Below are 22,800 nucleotides of genomic sequence, written 5' to 3' on the forward strand. Positions count from 1 at the left end.
TTGGACATCTGTGGAGTGCTCGCATTATATTGTGCTGACAGAACCATTTCCTACGGTGCCCCAGCTCTATCCCGGTAGCGGGCCAAAGGGAGGGCTTGCTTGTTCTCCTCTCAGAGGATCTCATCTGGGGTGATGGCGGACATCCCCACTTGTTATGATTTGGCTCATATTTCCCCAAGCCACATCAACGTGCATTCTACCAGGGCTCAGGCTTCATCTGCCGCCTTGCTGGCTCGTGTTTCTACCCACGAGATCTGTCGCGAAGCTCCATTGGTCCTCGGTCCATACCTTTGCTTCGCAGTATGCCCTGGTTCAGCAGTCAAGAGAGGCTGTAGCCTCTGGCTCAGCAGTTTTATTCTGCCACATTTCACTCCGACCCCACCGCCTTTGTAAGGCTTGGGATTCACCTAACTGGAATGGATATGAGCAATCACTCGAAGAAGAAAAGACGGTTACTCACCTTTGTAACTGTTGTTCTTCGAGATGTGTTGCTCATATCCATTCCACACCCGCCCTCCTTCCCCACTGTCGGAGTAGCCGGCAAGAAGGAACTGAGGAGCGGGTGGGCCGGCAGGAGTATATATGGAGCGCCATGGTGGCGCCACTCTAGGGGGCGACCTGCCGGCCCACTGAGTTGCTAGGGTAAAAGTTTTCCGACGAATGTGCACGCGCGGCGCGTACACCTAACTGGAATGGATATGAGCAACACATCTCGAAGAACAACAGTTACAAAGGTGAGTAACCGTCTTGTATGGGGGGGGGAATTGAGCAATTGTGCGACATACTGGTTTCTTTGGACTGTCGCGTAACAGCTATTTTCATCACTTAGATTTCAGTTTGTTTCAATTCGTAAATATGAACTGAGTTGCCATGCTGCTCCTGGAACTTTGTAGCAACTCTGAATGCCTCACTTGCAGAATTCCCAAGGAGTTGGTAGATTTGTTATGCCAGCTAGTGTGCCTGAATACCCTGGTCACTCAGGCCATGTCTACATCTAAAATTTTGCAGCGCTGGTTGTTACAGCTGTATTAGTACAGCTGTATAGGGCCAGCGCTGCAGAGTGGCCACACTTACAGCAACCAGCGCTGCAAGTGGTGTTAGATGTGGCCACACTGCAGCGCTGTTGGGCGGCTTCAAGGGGGGGTTCGGGGAACGCGAGAGCAAACCGGGAAAGGAGACCAGCTTCGCCGCGGTTTGCTCTCGCGTTCCCCGAACCCCTCTGCAAACCGTAGGGAAGGAGACCTGCTTGCTCGGGGTTCGGGGAACGCGAGAGCAAACCGGGGAAGGAGACCAGCTTCGCCGCGGTTTGCTCTCGCGTTCCCGAACCCCTCTGCAAACCGCAGGGAAGGAGACCTGCTTGCTCGGGGTTCGGGGAACGCGAGAGCAAACCGGGAAAGGAGACCCGCTTCGCCGCGGTTTGCTCTCGCGTTCCCGAACCCCCCTGCAAACCGCAGGGAAGGAGACCTGCTTGCTCGGGGTTCCGGGAACGCGAGAGCAAGCTGGGGAAGGAGACCAGCTTGATTACCAGAGGCTTCCTCCTTCCACGGAGGTCAAGAAAAGCGCTGGTAAGTGTTTACATTGGATTACCAGCGCTGGATCACCAGCGCTGGATCCTCTACACCCGAGACAAAACGGGAGTACGGCCAGCGCTGCAAACAGGGAGTTGCAGCGCTGGTGATGCCCTGCAGATGTGTACACCTCCTAAGTTGCAGCGCTGTAACTCCCTCACCAGCGCTGCAACTTTCTGATGTAGACAAGCCCTCAGACAAAATGAAATGGGATTAACAGGCACATGCCATTTCTTACTGTAGCTTGGAAGCCTGATGCCTTTCTCATATAGCAGGTTTGATGTGGGTTTGTGGTGAGGAACTAGAGTCTGCTAGAAAAGCAAGCCAACGGAGAGCCAGCACAGTCATTCCGCTGGTGGAAATCCATGTTTAATTGAGAGACTCTTGGTGTTTTTTACAGAGCTAACAGTCCTTTATTTTTAGGAAAGATGAAGGACATTGTTTTTGGGAGACATTTGTACTTTTGTGGGATTAGGGGCCATAGCAAACAGCCTCTGATTACTCAAAGTCATGATTATCTGATGACTGCATCCCTTTGAAGTTATCTTATTACTAAAAACTACTCTGAGAGGGGAAGGGAAGATACTGTCATTTAGGATAACTATCAGTGACATTGTGCAGGGCGGTATATGTATCTTTGCAGCAGTTCCAGCAACATGTTCAAGTTAATGAATGGAATTCCAGGTAATGCACATTTCCTCTCTACACCATTGGCCTCGATTCATGGCTGTCATACTTGTAGTCAAAGGGAGAACTGGAGCTCTTTTTAAAGAAAAAATCTTCTTGTTGAGTGATGCTAGTAGGGTGACCAAATGTCCCAATTTTAGGGGCTTTTTCTTATATAAGCACCTATTCTCCCCCTGCCCCCGCACCCTCATCTCAATTTTTTGCTCTTGCCCTCCGGTCACCCTAGATGCTAGAATTTTTTTAACCGAATATCCAGTTCCTCTTCCACTTCTTTTATGTAGGGAAAGAGAAACTGGAATCTGTAATGGCATCTGAGCACTTCCATTAGGCTACAGGGGCAGCCCAAATAATTTTTAATATGGTTTTGCTGTTGGCCATAAAGGGCGTTCAACTTTCCAGCACACCTACTGTTTTTTGAATGTTTGATTTTTAAAGGGAATGTGAATATGTGCTTATTTCAGGTGGCTTCTGCTCACAGGTTGATCATTTGTGAGGATTCTAGAAGTTTCCATGCATATATAAGCTTTATTCAAGTCATAGGGCACATTAAAACTCTGACAAAACAACCTTGCACAGAAGCCAACTGGATGTAATTATACTGAACTGGTGCAGGAGGAGGAAAGTGCTGCCTGGGACAACTTCAGAATAGTCTGAAAATCCTTAGGAAAGTTTGTAGGATAAAATCAGGCTGGTAACAACTAGAACATAAACACAGAAACATATGGTTCTCAGTGGAATGAAGTTGAGTCAAATATAACTCACAGGCTGTAGACTGAATGCCCTCATCTTACTACTTGGCCTAGAGTTTGTATGGACCTTTCCAAATATTTTGCAAGTGGAGACGACTGTATGCAAACTGGGGATTTGAAGAGGGAGGATGTAATCACACATAATTCATAGCAACAGCATGGTTTTGAGAGAAACCTTTAAATAGACCTTGGCAGGTAATTTCAGAGAGTGTCAAATTGTGCCTTACTTATCAGAAAGGAAAGGAAGCTCTTCAGCGTATGGGTGCCTGGTGTTGTGACACTTCCCTTTCTATGGATTTTTCCTGAGACAAGTGTCTTGTTTAGTTACTTTGAAGGTGAAAAAAATATAACAAGGCAAAAAGTGTGTTGTTGTAACCAGATGATGATCTTGCATAGCTGTTTAAAGCAAAAATGTTGCGTTTTCTGGAGATGTTGTACCAGTGTTTTTATGATGGAACATATTATTGTGTGTTTATAATGAGTATATCTACTTATTTACATGCTAGATTTGAGATTCAGCCCTGGTTGTGAATCACTGGAAGTGGATTTTCTGGGTAATATCTCTGTCATCTCCCGTTAGCTATCACCACACCAGGTAAAAGGCAAGAATGTCTCCCGGGTGCTGTCTTTGCTACATTTAAAAGCCAGTTTTTCTTTGAAATGCTCTCTAAAGTTAATGCTGGTTTTTTTTTAAACCCTGTTATTTATAGGAATTACCATTCAAAAACTACCTGGCTTCCTGTCTTGATTGATAAATTTTGACAGCTAATCTTTACAAGGGTTGCCTAGGATAAAATGTTCTTTCCTCCTCAGTCCCTGTTCAATACTATGTTCTTGTTTTTTATGCAACAATACTTTGATGGAGAGAGAGAGGGAGAAAAGAAAGGAAGGATTGAATATCATTTTACAAGGAGAGAAAGAATCTTTAAAAAAATACTTATCCTACACTTGGCAAACTTTTGCTGTCCTGCGTGCAGCTGGCATGACGCCAGCCTTGGCAGAGGCTAGGGCCTGCATTTGCCAAGCAGTCTTCCTCCACTTGCTGCGTTTTCACTCCCTGTGACTGACTGTTTATTCACCCGATTGCTCTATTTCAGCAGTGCTGAAGTCATGGCGTCTTGGAAATGATAAGAACACTTAGTCTGTCCAAACTGTAAAACAGCCATGATGTCAGAACTTGCAGAAAGTGATCTCTGAGAGCTTTAGCTTAGTGTACACTTCAAAAAGATTGAGATATTGGATGTCGGAGAACTTACTGCTACTTTTAAAAAGCTAAACAATCCAAAAAGGAGCTGCCTTAATTTTTTTTTTAAAGTAATGTGCTAAGCTGTTTGTCTTGAGCATTTTCCAACCTTGCATCCGTCTGGTTTTTTCATTTTTTTTTTTTTGGGGGGGGGGGGTTTGGTTCGGAGTGGTGAATCCTCAAATCAGAATGTTTTATGACTTCTCTTGGTTTTCTGTAAAGTAATTCCCCAATAGGTGTAAATAGAAGTTGTTCACTGAACAAGTAACTTTAAATTGAGTGGTGTTAATTGCATGTTATATGCATAGTGATCAGAATATTTAGACAGTATTTTAGAAAAACTCATGTATTTTGTTAACTTGGAAATGCCTTGTCTATCAAATTTCTTTCAGTGGAAGGGAAAGCCCTGGAGAAGTAAACATTTACTGTGATTCTTTTTGTTTTGTCCTATACCAAAGTTCTGCATTGAATGGCTTTTTTGGGGAGTAGATTGGTGCTCTCTTTCAAAGCTTTCCAATTTTGGGAAGTGTTCTAGCTGCTTAGCAGTTCACATAGCAGGTATATTGGTTCCAGAAGTCTTTTCAGAGTTAAGGAGGAGCTGGCTGTTTACAGGTGTCATGATTTAAAACAAAACAAAACCTATTACAGGAGGTTGGACACTAGAGACCCCAATTAAGTGGCTGACAATAAATTAATGCATCACTTAAGTACTTCACAGAGGCCTGAAGGGAACATTAGAACATCTGGTCTGACCTCCTGTATATCACGGACCATTAAATTTCACCCAGTTACTTCTGCATTGAACCTAGAAACTTGTATTTGGTTACAGCATGTCTTCCAGAAAGTCATCCAGTTTTGATCTGAAGACATCAAGGGATGGAGAATCCACCACTTCCCTTGGTAGTTTATTCCAGTGGTTAATCAGTGTTAAAATGAGTGCCTTATTCCTAATTTGATTTTGTCTGGCTATAGCTTCCAGCCCAGTGGTTCATGTTATGCCTTTCTCTGCTAGATTAAAGAACCGTTTAGTGCCCAGTATTTTCCTTCCCATGAAGGCAGTTATTCACTCCAATCAAATCATCACTCCATCTTCTTCTTAATAAGCGCAGCAGAGATTGAGCTGTTTGTCTCTCATTGTGTCATTTTTTCCAGACGTTAGATAATTTTTGTGACTCTCTTTTCTACTCTCTTGAATTTTTCTATGTCCCTTTTTAAAATATGGACACCAGAACTGTAAACAGTATTGGTCTCTCCAATGCTGCATACGGAGATAAAATTACCTCCTTACTTCTGCTTGCTGCCCTTGTTTAGACATTTAAGTATCCCACTAGCTTGTTTTGCCACAGCACCACACTAGGAGCTCATGTTCATTTGTTTGTCTACTGTGACCTCTAAATTTTTATGAGTATATTACATATACACAGTTACATTTATCAACTAAACTTGTAATCTCATCAAAGAATGAAATCAGGTTTGTTTGCCAAGGCCTCTTTTCCATAAAATCATTTTGACTGTCATTATACTCGTATTCTTTAATTCCTTATCAATTGAATCCCTGGATCAGCTTTTCCATTATTTCAACCAGCCTCCTGGTGGTCTTTTTAAATATTGGCACAACATTAACCCTGTTCTCATCATCTTTACTTTCCCTGGTATTCCTATATTTATTATAAATAAATATCAGCTGGTCAGACTTCTCCTTAGCCAACTCTTTTAGTAATCTTGTGTGCAAGTGTCCCAGACTGCTTATTTAAGTGTTTATTTTTAGCAGCTGTTGTTTGCGTTCTCCTCAGTTACTAATGGCCAGGAAAACACTTCATCCTCATGCGATACAAGTATTTCCTCCTCCTTTTTTCCAAATACAAAGCACAAATATTTATGAAATATCTCTGCCTTTTATGTATCATTAACAACAGTTATGCCATCTCCAGCTACTAGTGGGACTATATCATTGCTACAGTTTTTGTTCCTAATATACTTTAAAAAAACAAACAAAGAAAATAACCACCCTCATTTTTAATTGTCCTTCATCCTGCCAGCCACGGATTTTTTCCATTTTTCCCTGATGCCTTTACATTCTCTTGTCAATTAATATTGAATGCTATACCTTTCCTTCTTTTCCCCCAATCATTGTAATTTTTTGTTTCTCATTGCTGAATTATTTTTGCTACTGAATTAGGATAGGCTTTTAGCCAAAGGTGTTCTCTTGGTTATGGAATCAAAGCTTTCTGGTCATCTGACAAATTCATCTTAAGAACTTCCAACTTGAATTAACATTTTACTATGTTTTTCTTCCCAGTCATTTTAAGTTTGAAAAACTGGTTGCTTTTAAAAAAAAATTTTTTAACAAACACTGTCAGATGAAAAATAATGTAACACAGATTTGTATACCTGTTACTGTTTACATCTTTGTCATGTAAATTTGTGTGATTTTTGCATGCTTCAGCTATCGCCTTGATTGGTAAGTTTCAGAGGATCAGCTTTGATATGTAGGGGAATGCTGTTCATATGCGAGTTTATTCATGAATGGCAGAAGAATTTAGGAAATGAAAAAGGTCTTTCCCCTGGAGTATAATAATTTAGACCTCTTTATACTATATTTATCTGCACTGTTTATGCAGCAGCCTGTTTTTTGTAAAAGTCTGTCCAATTAAGAACAAAAATGATGTGGCACTGCTTTGATAAATCTTGTGATGAACTTTGGTCATGGAGGCGTTTTTTCTTAGCAGGATTGTGAACTGGAAATCTAGTTAACATGCTAAATCTAAGTTTTGGCACCCATGCGGAACGGCAATCCATCTGCTGATGAGCCACATGACCTGAGGTTTTTCAAGAACTGCCTCAATAATCCTGAACAGTCTTTATATTTATATACATTAAAATGAGGCACAGTTTACAGCAGTCTCTAACAAAACTGTTGAATTTATGCCACTCCAGAAACCGCAGGCTTTTGTCCTTGTTCAAGTTACAGTAGAACCTCAGAGTTAAGAACACCAGAGTTACAAACTGACCAGTCAACCGTGTACCTTGTTTGGAACCGGAAGTAGGCAATCAGGCAGCAGCAGAGATAGGGGCAAGGGGAAGCAAATACAGTACAGTGCTGTGTTAAATATAAACTATTTAAAAAAGGGAAAGCAGCATTTTTCTTCTGCATAGTAAAGTTTCAAAGCTGTATTAAGTCACTGTTCAGTTGTAAACTTTTGAAAGCACCACCATAACGTTTTGTTCAGAGTTACCAACATTTCAGAGTTCTGAACACTCTCCATTCCCAAGGGCTTCATAACCTGAGGTTCTACTGTATATCCTTGGTCTATCATCAGTGTACGTGAGTAGTAATTTTTTTCATTTCTTGTTTTTACCTTTTAGTGTAAGGTAATTTTATTTGTCTTCCCTGCAGAAAATACATATTTGGGTGTATTAAAAGGTTTTGCATCATTTATCAGTAATGATCTCTTTATCACTGTCCTTTCTTTTTAAGAAGAATCTATCATGGGGTATATTTTGGTCTGGAGTAAAAAATATTACATATACAGAATTGTAGTTCCCTTTCACAGTGTAATTTAGGCAGAACTGAAATACATCTTAAGGAGTACCTTCCATTGAGACACGCATAGTCAGCTTTCTTATGCTAATTATAGTGGTGTCCACAAGCTCCCCTGCAGGGGAGGCTCCATCAACAGTTTCATTATAAATACCATTTTGCCGAGATGTTTGTACTGGAGTCTGTTTTGTTTTTTTTTAAACTTTGAAAAGAGACTGTAAAAATGACTCATCCCTCTGTATGTATTCAGTCCTACCTGCCTGTGTAGCAACTAAAATACATTCTTCTATGTCTGTTCCTGTTAGCGCTGCTGAGCTGTTGTGCAAGTGAGAGCTCTGTCTGATGCTGAGCATCAACAGCAAGATTGTTTACTAAGTTCCCATTAGTTTCTCCTTTGGAAACCCATTGAAAGCAGAGGGCATAACTTGAAGACTGAGGTTGCACTGGTAATAAGTGAGGATAGAATTTTCCCTGAAGAATTGTTGTTACTGCTGCTAATTCATGAAATAGAAAAAACCCAGCTTGGCCCTTGGATCCCAGGCTAAATGTTTACGTCTGGCAATGATGGGGGGGAAAGCTGTAAACTTGAGCATATTTAATGCAGAGACCATTGAGAGTATAAACGTGGGATCCCACAATGCCACTATTACAGATAAACTTTTCAGAGTAGAACTGTACATTAAAGCTGACAGTACATATTCCCTCATAGCCAAGGCTTGGCATACAGTGTCTAAATCCTGAAGAAAGGTGTGAGGGGTTGTAAAACAAATTTTTTATTTTGTATTGTTGTTTTAGTTGTGCCCAGTGGCTCCAGTTGTGATTGGGCTCTATTGTGATAGGTTCTGTACAAACATTTTGGAAAACATAGTCTCTTTTATCCCAGAGTATATACAATTAAAGAGCGAGATCATCTCTTGGGTTCAGACGTTTTTCAATATAGTAAAAGATCTTTATTTATAAACTGAAAATTTGAAGTTGTGTGCAAAGCTCTAGGAAAAAAATACAGTTTTGAACTGTCCTGCACTGGTTGTATGTAGTTTTCTCTTTCTAAATAAACTGTAGTGTAATTTACAGCATAGCAGAATGTGCAGCAGATTGGAAGGAAAAAAGAAAAATAAACAGGTTGGAGTAGAATCTGGTACATCATATCGGGAATTTCTCCATATCTATTATTGGGTGGACGCTGCATCCTTGGTTCACTTACAACGTTAGCTGTGTTTCTGGTTGTATGCTTTTCTAGTCGTGTCGTTTGGTTAAAGTTTCTTGTGTTGATTTGCTTGGGTTCTATTGTTGTCCTACTGAAACTTTTGTTTTATGCTGCTGTTACTGATACTGTTTTTTAGCTAAGTTAAAAAGTGGAAAACAGTTACCTAATGAAAACCAGATTTCCTATCTTGTGTTTATTTACAGAGCCTCAGGCATATAGCTAGCATGGTTAAAAGGCCATAAAACATTGTAATCAAAATGTTGTTGTTACATAAATATAAATGCTGCTGCTTCTTTTGATGTAACAGTAGTAAGACTGTCTCTTGAAAATCCTGATTTCAGTTCATTTTTTCCAAACCCAGTGCCCACACCTACAAATTAATGCATTTTTAAATAAATGTTCTTTTCACAAATTTATGTCCTACTAGTCCGATATTTGTGGATAGGGTGGAAATGTATTCTCTTCAGGGGGGAAATAATAAGTCTATGATTCCACCATATATGTGTAGCAGCATCTATACTTTATTAAATCCAATTCTGCATACATAAGCAACATGAGGATGCTACAATGGGGTCAACCTAGCCATGTGTGCTGCAATATAGCAATGTATTATTGTATGAATGTAATTAAGTTGTTTAAAGGGAGCTTTTTTTGTTGCCAATAAAAGATTAATTTGAAATACAAATTGGAAAGACAAAAGAACTCTCTCAAAGACAATAAGTCAGCACTCAAAAATGTAACCATAATACCAGGGCAATCAAATGGGTTCCAGTCCTCAGTTGTTTGTTATCCTTACGTTGACGTTGCTTTCAATGGTTTTCCTCATTACTTCACTGGCTCATATTTTAATGTAAATCTGGGAGAAAGATCTCTCCGAGCGACTTGAAAACACTGATTAAATGAAATAGTTTGCCAGCCTCCCAAGTGTCAAAGTTCTCAAGAGTTGCTCTAGACCCAAGGGGATATGCGCTTATAGAGTGTTTACATTGCTGTTTATAATCTTGCTATATTTTTTAAATGCCAGTTGTTCAATCTTCCCTTGCTCTGTCTTTGCAGTGTGCCCCAGCGCTTGTGGCAAGCGGGCTTGCACAGACCAAAATGAATGTTGCCATCCCGAGTGCTTGGGGAGCTGCACTGTGCCCGACAACAACACGGCTTGTGTGGCCTGTCGCAACTACTACTATGAAGGAATTTGCGTACCCACCTGCCCACTGAACACCTACAAGTTTGAAGGCTGGCGCTGCGTTACAAAAGACTTCTGTTCCAAAGTCCCTGCTACAGAGATGAGTGACTATGAGAAGTTTGTGATCCACAATGACGAGTGCATGGCAGAGTGCCCTTCTGGATTCATACGCAACGGGAGCCAAAGGTAAAGGAAATGCACAAGCTTGCATTATTATTCATATAGTTCCCTGCATGATTTTAGAAAGAGAACCCCCCAGTTTCATGGCATTAACCGTCTAAGGGCCTGATCCCATGTGGTGCTGAGCATCTTGGTCACCCGCTGTCATCAGTGGAGATAGAGTATTGTCAACACCATGAGGACGAGGCCTTTAAACTAGAAAATAGCCCGGTGAAAGTGGCAATGGCAGAAAGTGGGCGGGATGGAGATGGGGAAGAGATGCCAGTAATCAGTGGAAAGGAGATTGTGCCTCTGGTGAGCATTGCCACACAGAGCAGATTGTAAAAGTAGTTTTGTTTCTTATGTTAGTTGGTGGTTTACTGGCATTCTGACTTTTCTGTGTGCAGATCTCTTATGTACACTCACATTCATTGCAGCCTTTAGGTCTCTGCATTTTCTGGTTCACCGTGTTTGTCCTGGAAAATGCCAACTCTACCTCAGTTCAGAGAAATAATATCAGTAGCTGCCATGCTATTTTACTACTAGGGCCCTACGAAATTCACAGTCCATTTTGGACAATTTAATGGCCCCCCAGAATTTTAAAATCTGTCAATTTCACGTTTTCAGATGTTTATATTTGCAATTTCATGATGATGTATCCGTGGGGGTCCCCACCCAAAAGGGGATCGTTGGGGTGGCAAAGCTTTTAATGGGGGTTGCAGCATTGTCACCCTCTCTTCTCTGCTGCCTCCAGAGCTGAGCTTCCTGCAGCTGGGGGAGATAGCTAGAGGCAGGTCTGATTTCCCCTCCCCCCTCCCTTTCCAAAGCAACCGTGCAGTGGAAGAGGAAGGTCCTATCCCTCCCCAGCCTGGCTGGGACTAGCAGCTAGGAGCCGCCGGCTGGGGCACTCCCAGCAGCATGAGGGAGCTGAAATACATCCCCACCTCCGGGAACCTCTGATTTCCCCGCCCACCCCCCCAAGAGCTACCATGCAGGGGAAAAGGAAATCCTGCCCCTCCCCAGTCCGGCTGGGACTACTGCAGTAGAGATCTCGGCTGGGGCACACCCAGCCCTGCCCCTTTCTCCTCCCCTCCAATAGCTAAATTTCATGGGGGAGGTCTGATTTCATGGTGTATGACATGTTTTTCATGGCCGTGAATTTGATATTTATGACTAACTGTTGTAGGGAACTGTTTTTTTACAGGAATATTACTCTGATCTTTGTCAGTCAGATTCCTGGAATTTAAAGAACTTGGAGTGATAGGGATGTTGCTGACTTGCTCACTTTGCCAGCAGCCAAGGCAACAATCTTAGTTGCCCACCCATTAACCCAATGGCGCTAAGAACTGTTATTTCCTAGCCATTGCTAATATAGAGGAATTCTCAGCAGTGTAGGACTGCACTGAAAAATGTCTCCATATAAATGGTCTGTATCATAGTTTTTCCTTTATTTGTGCAGGTTAGTTTTGTTCAAGGGATGGAAATCTCCACCGTTTGCTTTATAAACCTAGAGAGCATGAGAGAGTATCATCGAAACAAACATCTTCCTAGGAAAATTTCCAGTTCACATTTAGATGCAAACAGCCTTACTGTTTTCTAGCTTGAAGCCAGATGTTTACCTGAGAAACTGTTTCCCTGCTGTCTGGCCTGAGCTTCTAGGAGCGGCTGTTTAAAAACACTCTCATAAAGCAGTATAGACACAGCTGATCTTATCCTAGTTTTGTGTTCAGCTGCAAAGGCGGAAAGGCATAACTCAAGGCCAGTGAACGTTTTGTCCCGTGGTTTCCCGGAGCTGGTATTAACCAACAGTTGCAAATGAGGAGTTTCTAGCATTCTTTGTACCCATAGTTGAATGCCTCTTGCATGTCTTCAGCTCTCAGGCACATTATGCTGTAGCATTTGAAATAGGAGCTCATGACTAAGAAATGAAGGCTCCTTTCTTCCATTACATCAGTGCACGTTTCTCCAAGCTGAAGAAGAAAGTGGGTTCGGTTACCCTTTAGTTAACAAATAACAAATCCATGTTTACCAGTGTGCTGTCAATAGACTTCCTTTTCAGAGCTGGGGTTTTCTTTCCCTTTGCTTGTCTCCCTTCCACTCACCCATCCACCCGCGCACACAGAAGGTATAATGTGCATATAAGTTAAAAATCACTGGTACTAATGCAAAGATGGAAAAGCAGTGAAATAAAACAAGAGATGACGGGGTTATGTTTTACCTGGAAGGAGGAACAATCCCATAGTGTCACATTGGTGGCAGCCCATTCGTACATATCGAGGTTAGAATATGGATAGTGTCTACGGTAGAGCTGTCTGTGTTTTGGTTCATGTTTGCTAGACCTGAACTTAAAACTTTGGTGAGAAGGGCTGGAGGAGAATTCATATAAATGTTCACATCCCAGCCTTCTCCCCAGTTTTAGCATTGAGCTATTTCAGCGAGTCTGGGCTGGTTTAGGAGGTCACTGTGGAATTGTGTCTCTCTCTCTCTCTACCTCTAACTTATGCATGCTGAGGCTTGAGTTTCCAAAGGTGCCTAAGGGAGTCAGGTACTGGAGGCTTTACCTTCTTAGGCTCCTATGAAAACTCCAGGCTTATTTTGGTAGTAGAGATGTTTGCTACAGCACTGCCTAGACGGCCACCAATGTCTCAGAGAGGGCAATGACTTCTGTATTCTTGATTATTTGTCCTTCAGTTATGCTATATTAGGGTAGGCATGTTGCAATAATGACTTGCACTTAGAATGCCCTTCATCCAGAGGGATCCCGCAGCATTTCATAACGTGATTTACAGACTGTGTGGAGGAGTCACGTTACTCACCACTCCATTGCAGTCATCAGAATGGTGAAATATGGCAACAGTTTAACAACTCGCCATGGGGCTTGTAGAATTAACACTACACAACAGTTTAGGATGGGAAGTGACTAGGAATAGCATAGTCTATGGAACTGAGGGTGTTAGAGTGAGGTTTCTGTTTTCTGCTCAGTTGTACCTTAGCAATTTTTCCAGTCCTTTGGTACCGCCTTTAAAATCCAAATTGTGATACTGTTTTATTAGGACAATAGCCTCCTTAGGAGATTTCTCTAATAACCATTTTCTCTAGGGCACTTATTTATGAGGGTCACGTCTGCTCATAGAACCCATGCAGTCCTGCCTCGGTGTATGAGATATTTGCTTTTCTGCTGGGCCTCTTCTGAAAAATGGCAACTTTCCTCCCAGTTTGAAGGATTTGTATTTTGTTAGGTTGCAGATAGAGAAGTTCTTGCCTTCCAAACAGTGCAGCTCCAGTCTGTTGTGGATTGAGAGCCATGTGTTTTTGTTTATTTCTGGTCTCCCTTCCTTCTCAACAGCATGTTCTGCAGCCCCTGCGAAGGGCCTTGCCCAAAAATCTGTGAGGAAGAGAAAACAAAGACCATTGATTCTGTCACATCAGCACAGATGTTGCAGGGATGCACCGTCCTCAAGGGGAATCTACTTATTAACATCCGCCGTGGGAGTAAGTAATGTTCCTCCTGTCTGAGCCTTCAATGAGGGTCCTTTAACTTTCTGTTTTCTCTTTGAGTGTATCAATAGACAAAAACAAAACCAAAAACTGTAAGCATGGTCCTCAAGAGAATTGTTTGCTTTTTAATAGCACTCTGGCTGTGTTAAGAGTTTCTGCTGGAATCCTAGACATGGTGGCATTCTCTGGCATGTTTGTAGACCAGTTATTTAGCCAGTGGGAAAGCTTTCCTCCCTGCGTGTGAGATAATGAAAACCCCTGTTTAAATTCTAACACTGCTCTGCCCAAGACTCATTATTACTGTGTTGGTCATATCTGGTTCATGTCCTAACATAAATGAACTCTGAATATGATTTGTCAGAGTAATGATTCATCAGCTGGGGAAATTCCAACAGACGCTGATCTTTAAAAACCATTGTAAACTCGGTGGTTTGAAATATACCTCCCTATGCATGCAAAGAAGTGTGTGGGGTGGAGTGCCTTGAATTTTTGTGCCTGTGCTAGATGGATTGAATTGCCTGTGAATACCAGGTTTGCTCCTAATAACCAAGGGGGTTGGAAACAGTTGTATATGAATTGTTTTAATTATGCGTTTCACATGTTTTAAGTAGAATCTTAACTTCTGCAGGGAGATGGTCTGAAGAACTTTTATTTAAGTTAACCCATTCAGCTCACCCACCCTCTGCAGTAATTGATTTTATTCCTGAGTACTGTACAGTAATGTAAATTGTCTAGTTTAATGCTTACATATTCTCTCAAAAAAATTAAGAGTATTCCTAATCTACACCCTCCCAACTTCTTTCAGGTGATAACTGGCCATATGATATCCAGACTGTACTTCTGTGCACACAGAACTTAATTTAGTTGTAGTGTTCTGCACCAGAAGCAAACACCCAGCTTCCAAGGTCCTTGCCCATTTTGGAGAGTGCCCCTGATGCAACTGTTATACAAGCTGTAGAAAACCTGACCCTAAACCAGCTTCATTCCATGAAGATGTTATGGCTTTACCTTCATTGTTTCAGCATTCTAGAAGCAATGGCTGCTTAAATGATATAGTTATATCTACGTTATTTTTTAAATGGCCAGTAAAAGTCCTGTGCTTTGGAGATTAGTATCCATGCTGTTTGTTGAGAATAATAGCATAACTCTGTGGGGCTACTCTTAACCTCCAGTCTGATGCCATGTTCTTCAGTGGATCATTTCAGCCTGATCTAATGAATGAGCCTTACCTCTGTCACCGAGAGTAACAGCAGTTGCAGTTTCACAGATGCCTAAATTTACAACTGCACGTGAGTCTTTTCAGTCTTGCCAAAAGGTTGGCTGTTGAAAGCTCAGAATTTGGTACTGGCACGAGTGTGGAATATTCATGCAAAGGAAAGCATATCAGTAAGAAAGTTATAAATGGAGTTCTGATAGTGCCTTGCTTTGTGCTCCACATGTCTGCCTGCATAGGTAAATGATGATACATGCTGGTCTGCAGCGAGATGAATCTGTATTTTGTTTGCAAAAGCAGTGATTGTAATAAATATTTATTCTGATGTGCTGACCATGCATTGAACAAAATGCTGAGTTAAACTTGTATGAACCACAATTTCCTTTTCTTTAATGTAGACAATATTGCTTCTGAGCTGGAGAATTTTATGGGTCTGATAGAAACAGTAACTGGGTATGTGAAGATCCGCCATTCCCATGCATTAGTCTCCCTCTCTTTCTTGAAGAATCTGCGATATATTTTGGGAGAGGAACAGTTGGACGGGTAAGTGTTCAAATACAACAAACTAGTATTTGTAGAGGCAGCTTTGCTTTAACAGAAAGCCATGGAAAATAAGTCTTACCATGAATACTTTGCCATCTATATAGTCTAGACCTCCACTAATATGCAGTATTTGTCTCCTACTGAACAACCATTGTACAATCATTCATTTGATCCTCCAGCATGCAAGTAGTTGGATGAAGATTTTAAAGATGTATTATGGTAGCCCTGCTAGCTGCTTTCTCTTGTAGAGAGATTTTTTTAGGGAGATGTCCTTTGTAAACATCATTTTCTGTTATATTAGACACGTTCTGTTTTTTGATGCTCTAGTGCATTCAGAAATGAACATTTCTAGAAGTCATTGCTCTTTTGGCATTGCGGTTTGTTAGTGTTGTATCCTTAACAGAGGCCTATGGGATGTCAATTGGAAGAAGATAACAGGTCACTAACTGCAAGATAAGGGAGTGCGGCTGAAACTAGTGTGTGTAGCAGGAAATGGCACATAAGTGAGCCAGCCTCAAAATACTAACATGAAGCTAATTCTCCTTATCTAGAGCCAGAGAAACACAATATGAGCCGCTAAAGTAATTATGAGCCACTGAAATGTTTGCTGGTAAACATTGTGGATTTGTCTTAATTCTGTAATATTCTGTGTAATATGCTTTCAATAGCACGTCATGTAATTGTTATCTAAATCGCCACCTATCATCCTCACCCCTGGAGGTAGGTGCTGAAAGAGCAAAGGTAGGTTTAGCTCCTGCAAAACTTTAGTCTGAGATGCTTAAGTGGGGGGATGATCTTCTGGGAAATTGCTGCACTCCCTTTCTCTCCCCAAATTAACTTCCCAAGTTCAAAAGAACACTCTGGAGAAGAAATGAGCCTTCGTCGCTAATGAGAGATCCAATAAAATAAGAATTTTGGAAAATCATTTAGGAAAAGGTGGTGGGAAGGTCATGGGAAAGGTTGTGTGTCTCTGATTTATCTGCCTTGACAGGATAAAGTTACAGCATAAGGGATTCTTCACAGCCTCCCTCTCTTTCTCAGGCTACTCTTTGGTCAGTCTTAAATTCTTAAAATTCCACCATCTGACAGAGCAAGTTAAAGGGCAGCTCTTCATTCTGCACTTGAAAAGCACACTGTCTTTTTCAATAAGAACATTTGGCTCTTTGGAAAAACATGTTTCTAATTGCAAATCCAAGAGGCTTGTCACTTTGCCTAGAACAAGGCTCTTTCAGCTACTTATGATGTGGCATACTCAAGCAGATACTCCAATTATAAATTTGTTTTTGCTTTCTTTTAGTAAGTAAGTTCAGTAGTAATTATGTTTATGGAATCTCATATGTCAGCAAGCATAACTGATAGGAAACAAACAGCAGTGCTATGATTCAGGTTTTAATAGTTCTGTGTGCTTGATTCCACAATGGAAAAACAAACAGTGAAACTTAGAAAAGAGGAAAATAGGGGTGCACGTGGGAAGCAAAATCCATGCTAAGGAATTATTGCAATTGCATGCTGCTTGGGTCAGGAACGGTCTTCCTCTGTGTTTGGAAAGTACTTACACATTTGGGGCACTGTCACAATCTGAAAGATAATTTTTCAAAAACATTTAGCCTAAGGCAGACACCTCGCATGGAAAATTTCAGCCCAAACAGCTAGTTGGGCAACGTTATAAGCAACTGAAAACAGGGTCTTAAAATGGGAATTGTTAGGCTGCCCTAACTCTAGCAGCTGCTGCCAGCGCTGCATGTAATACGTACAAAAAATTATATTGAAAGAACATTAAGATTGCAAAGTGAAGCCCTTTTTAATTTTTGTTCCCTTGCTCTCATGGTTGCCTGTGCAACCTTAATTTGGCCCCCTTGTGCTGAGGTAAGATGCATTATGATACAGTCTTTAATTACATGACCACAGCCTCTTTTTTTCCTCAACAGGACCCCTCCTCATTCTGTGCGTGGTGCTGAGGAAAAAAGGCAGTTCAAATTTTTATCCTTGTCATTCAATTTGTAAACTCTGCCTTTTTCCCCTCATCATCATGCAAAGTTGGCAATTATTCATTTCCTCATATTTTTTTCTCCAAGGGTGCCTGTCACCCTCGTATCTGAGTGCCTCATAAGCAGTGAATTTACCAATGGGAAACGGAAACAGACTTGCCTGAGGCAGCATAGTGAATCTGTAGCAGAGCCAGGATTCGGTCTCTGAATTTAGAAAACGAGGAATGCACAGTTAGTGGCCGCCTGTCAAAATAAATGGTGTAAATGAGTTGCTTAGCATCACACGGGAAGCCTCTGACTGAGAGGGTTAGAACCGAGTTCTCCATTATAGCCTTCATGTGCCTTAACCACCAGATCATCCTTTTGTCCTCTGCTACATTCACTGCACACCTTCCAGAGTGGGTCCTGAGCTCCCTGCCTGCCTCTCACCCTTGGCCCTCTGGAACTCGTTATCGGGCCCTTGCTCCATGCACCTCCCTGGCCGCCCCAGTCATGCAGCCTAACTCGTCTGAATGCCATCCAGCTGGTCCAACTCTGAACCATGCCTAGGAAACATCTGTAGGTGTTCAAGCTTTACACCATCCACTCCCTCGTCCTCATGACCTGCCCCAACACCAGGTAGCTGGACCTGTTGCCACCCAAGGAGGGCAAGGAATGCTAGTAGGGCAGTATATAATCCACTCTGGTCCCCCAGCTTGTTGGATATATTAGTTGATGGTTCCTTCATGGAGCCGGGAGCACAGGCATTTACTCGGTGCAGTTCACAAACTCTCCCAACATCTGTCTTTTTTGCAGTGAGACACACACCCTGGTATACATCTAGGTAGAGTGCATCAGGCTACAACCTCTCTTCCAGCTCTTCCAGAAGCTCTTACTGAGGTTCTGGCTTCACTTTTCCCTGCACACCTCTCTCATGGTCCCACAAAGTCACAGAACCTTCTTCTGGAGCTGGCCAAGATGGCCATCCATCACACCAGAAGGAGGAAGTTGGCTTGTAGGGAGGGAACTCTGCAAAAGCAGAGACTTATTTCTATTCCTTGTTTAGTCACCTCCTAGCAGAATTCCTGAGTCCACTGACTTCAGATGCCTTTGAGGAGCAGTGGATGCTGTTGGGGGTTTTCTGGTCACCTGATTTTACCTTCTGACTTCCACACCTGCCCCTGGTTTTTTTCATTTGTCGTCTCCCACAAATACTTGTAGCCTGGGTTCACTAGCCCCTCCCCCTTGGTGAAGGGGAAGGCCGTTAGCGGTGGGTGGGCTTACATCTGCTGTTTCTTGGCACTACAGTAGGTACACACCTTTCAGCTTCTGCCAGAAATGAAGAAATAATTGTCCCATATACAGCACTGCTCGAATTCATTCCCTTAGCACTGTCAATCCTGTGCACTAATGAGACAGGTCCTGTGGACGGAATTGTATGTGACCATGTCATTAAAGACTGTGTCATACTACTTATGTTCAAGGGACTGAATTAAGGTTACAAAGGCAACTGAAATTCTTTTCCTCACTTGGCTTTCCAACTTTAGTAAGATTCTTTGATCGTAGTTTTTTTGTACGTCATTTCACAGGTAAAAATAAATTCTATGGGCAGCTGTAACAGCTCCCCCATCGTGCCTCATTAGTAGAATTTGAACCCTGAACCTTCAGCTTGAGCTACAGGGCTAACTACATAAATTGACATAGGTTATCTCAGTGGTAGGGAATGGGCTACCCAGGGCCCTGTGCTGAGTTCAGGGGGAACCTGGTCCCTGGGGTTTTTGTTGGGAGCCCAGCCTGGTGCACTTTCGTCCAATGTCATTTATCTATCTTTCTTCTGTAGGGATGAGGGGGCGAGCAGTGCAATCTCCTTTTGTTGACTCTGGCCTTTTTTTCCCCTAAAAGCTACAATCAAGGGCGCCAATTGCAATGGTCACTTGTGTGTTGTAGATGCTTGTCAGCTTAGAAATGGACAATAAGCAGTTCATTTTTCTTAGACTGCCGAACAGCCATTAGGTAACTTTCAGTCAGTGCCAGGTTAGCTGAACTGGCTACAGTCATCTAGAGGTGAAAGTTGCATTTACCACTTAACATTATATTAAACTTCAAAATGAAACTGCCTGGCCCATTACACTGCATCAAAATACATTCATGCCATGGAAGACGGGGTGTTTCTACAAGTTACTACTATTTACAGGTCAGTGGTAAAGCTGTGACACAGAAAAAAATGATGGCTCCTATAGGGGTCGTTTCTCCTCTTTGTTTTTGTTTAAAGGACGTTATGAAGAAACTGATGCTTTTTCAGAGACTTCTACCAATAAGTGACCCTTCAAAAGAGAGAGAGAGAACTTGTGCAATGGGGCATGACAGGTTGAATTTACATATGGACTCAAGTGCCCCTCTGATTCCCATGCTATTTAGGGGAGAGCAAAACACCCCAAAGATGGCCATTGGGTAAAGTGGTGTCATGGCACATTGCATCCAAACCCACACTTTAAATTAAACACAATAAAGCAATATCTCGTGTTTCTTCCCTTATGTATTTCCCATCGGAGACTCAGTTGTTGGTAGAGCTCTTTCTAGCCCATCTGCAGTGTACAGATTTACAGCCATGCTGCATAATGAAGAGTCTGTTGGTGCTTTCATTATAAACCCCATTTTTCTGTTTGAAAGTCCCGTCAGGCAGATACTGTAGAAATAAAGGAGAATGTACCAGAATTGTTATAATATTGGTTATTTGCTGATTATGTTGTAGCTTGTTGGGGGAAATATTCTAAAATAATTGGAGAGTTTTATTTAAATTTGAATGGCTTGTAAAGCAGTTAAAAATGTGTATCTTCAGATGATGCCTTTTATATGCTATTCCATAATTTATTTATTTGTTTGTTCTGCAATATTTCTATTGCAGTGGTACCTAAAACCCCATGTCAGGCAGGGATCTGGGCCCCAGTGTGGCAGGCACTGTATGGACACAGAGCCACACACCCTCCATGCTCACGCGCACTCTCTCGTGTGTCACTTTAAAAGACAGTCCTTGCCTCAAAATGCTTTACAGTCTCTTTTTAGAAAGCAAACCAAAAATATTCTGAGGATTATTCTACTCTCCTGCTAATGTTTATAAGCAACTTTTCCTGCAAGGGATAAAGTGATTGGCCTGCTCTATGGGGGCAGCTGTGATGCTGACGAGATACAGTGTGAAGCACCTCCCACCCCTCGTTCCCTTCTCTCCCTCATTGGCTGTGATTAGCGAGCTAAAGAGCTTTTTGCCCATCCTAGCCCTGGTAGTTGCAGTACCTTCTTCTCTGGGCCTCCCTGAGGGACTTTTCTTCTGGTCTCTGCCGGTCAGATTCTGTAGCCTGGTCGTCCCTCTGCAGTCAACTCCCAGACTGCTGGCTTGAGCCTGCTGCTCACACTCACTGCACTGGCCCTTTGTCTGCCAGTCCTTGTTCTTATCCTGTGGAGGTCACTTCCCTTTCCTGGTCATTCTGAATCGCACATTGCCCTCTCTTAGCAATAGGCTGACTTGGGTTCTTGCCTCTCCCAGCATGAACTGTAGCTCTGTCCTTTCCGGTCATCCTAAAAAGGAAGGTGGGGAATGCCCAGTAATGATCAGCAGAATTGCTGCTACATTTTTGTTACAGGAACCATTATAAATTTCAGTGCAGATATATGTAGCACTGTGAATGTCCTATTGTGGCTGCAGGAGCTATATAAATATGGAAAATGTGGTGTGTTTTTAAAAATTCAGCCAGTAGTTGCCCAGATATCAGTGTCCTATGATTTAAGATTGCACATAAGCTGTGTGATGACACTACCATGTGGGTGCTGCAGAGGATATGAACATCTGTTCACGTTCTTTGTCCTGCCACAAAAATTGGGCCTTGAAGGTCCACAGGCTTCTGCTCATAAGTTTAGACTGCCCTTCTTCAGGCCCCAACCTCCTCTCTTTCGGTTAGTTTCTATCTCAATAGCTGTTTGGCAGAAGCTTGTTTTCCTGTTGAGTCTTTTATTCTTTCCATGCTATCTTCCTGGCATCCTGACATTTTTCCCCTCACAGCTGTAAAGGCCAAAGTCTGATATAATTGCTACTTATAACTTGTATCTCCAGAACCCTGAGTGTGCTTTTTGCTCTCTGCAGCATCTTTTCTGTTTCTGCAATGGTTTACCTATCCTGTGATTGGACTTGTATGCAGTATTCCAAATGTGGTTTCACTGGTGCCTCAGATGGTGCCAGAATAACTTCTACTAATTTATACTTGCCGTGTATATATACGCCCGTAGAACTTGTTTGCCTTAAACTGCTACTTGGACTTGTGCAGATGGTTTTAACGTACTATCCGCTTTTAGTCCTAACTCTTTTTTGACCTCTTTGCAGTAGTCTGAAGTATCGACAAGAGTGCTTGACTTCGTCCAGTCACTTGATTGTCTTGAAAACTTAGTCATGCCTCTTTAGAATAAGAAATGCCACGTTTCGCTCTGGTATTTCAAGCACAAAGTGATAGGAGGCATTCAGTTAAACCTCTTGGATTAAAACCTGTTTTAATAACCTTGAAGGTGTTTTATTGTACTAGCTGTATCTAATCTGAGTCCTGCTTTAGTTCCTTCTTAAAAAAACCAACCTCATCTGCCGTCATTTATTCCCATGGCTATTGATAATGCACATTTCATCTCATTAAAGATGTTCAGGAAGTTGCAAGCTTAGTTTTTGCTCATTGACTGCAAAGAGATAAGTGTCCAAACCATCCACTGTCTCTCAGTACACAGTACTGAGATCCAAGTGCAGTTTTGCGTAATGCTTGTAAAAGATGTTCCCTTGGTGAAATATATTTAGTGTGACTTTAACTCACACATACGCTCAACTGTATTAGTCAACAAAAAGCAGGTGTACTCACTGCTCAACCCAAAGCAGTGTCAGATGTATTTGTTTTGTTAGAAATAAAGTACTAGGTATTTGGGGACACTTGGAAGCAGGAGGAGCAGGCTGTTCTTGTTTTTGTACAGCACTGTAAGTGCACTCAGCACTTGTCACTAAGAAGGAAACACAAGGGAGAGAACTGCAATCTTGTCCGGAAGAGCTTGCAGCCCCAATAAACAAATGATTCCATTCTCTTGGCTGATTCATTGGGTATTCTGAGGTGTCACTGTTTGTAACATGGGAGGAAACAATACTGAAGGAGAACTACAAATGATGGTGTTTATTTTCTTTCAAATCCGTGGTAAGTCTGTTAGTATCCTGCAGAAACAC

The 22,800-nt window shown here is 42.0% G+C and overlaps 1 protein-coding gene across 2 annotated transcripts in view; it reads left to right on the top strand.

Moving 5' to 3' along the window:
* Positions 1 to 22,800, top strand: part of IGF1R (insulin like growth factor 1 receptor) — a 282,525-nt gene that overhangs the window by 209,185 nt on the left and 50,540 nt on the right. For both annotated transcript variants that reach the window (XM_030576711.1, XM_030576712.1), the window contains 3 exons: positions 10,052 to 10,364; positions 13,684 to 13,829; positions 15,447 to 15,591. In XM_030576711.1, coding sequence (XP_030432571.1) covers positions 10,052 to 10,364; positions 13,684 to 13,829; positions 15,447 to 15,591 — 604 coding nt within the window. The remainder of the gene's footprint in view (positions 1 to 10,051; positions 10,365 to 13,683; positions 13,830 to 15,446; positions 15,592 to 22,800) is intronic.

This window comes from Gopherus evgoodei, chromosome 10, assembly GCF_007399415.2.
Source record: "Gopherus evgoodei ecotype Sinaloan lineage chromosome 10, rGopEvg1_v1.p, whole genome shotgun sequence".
Taxonomy (NCBI): domain Eukaryota; kingdom Metazoa; phylum Chordata; order Testudines; family Testudinidae; genus Gopherus; species Gopherus evgoodei.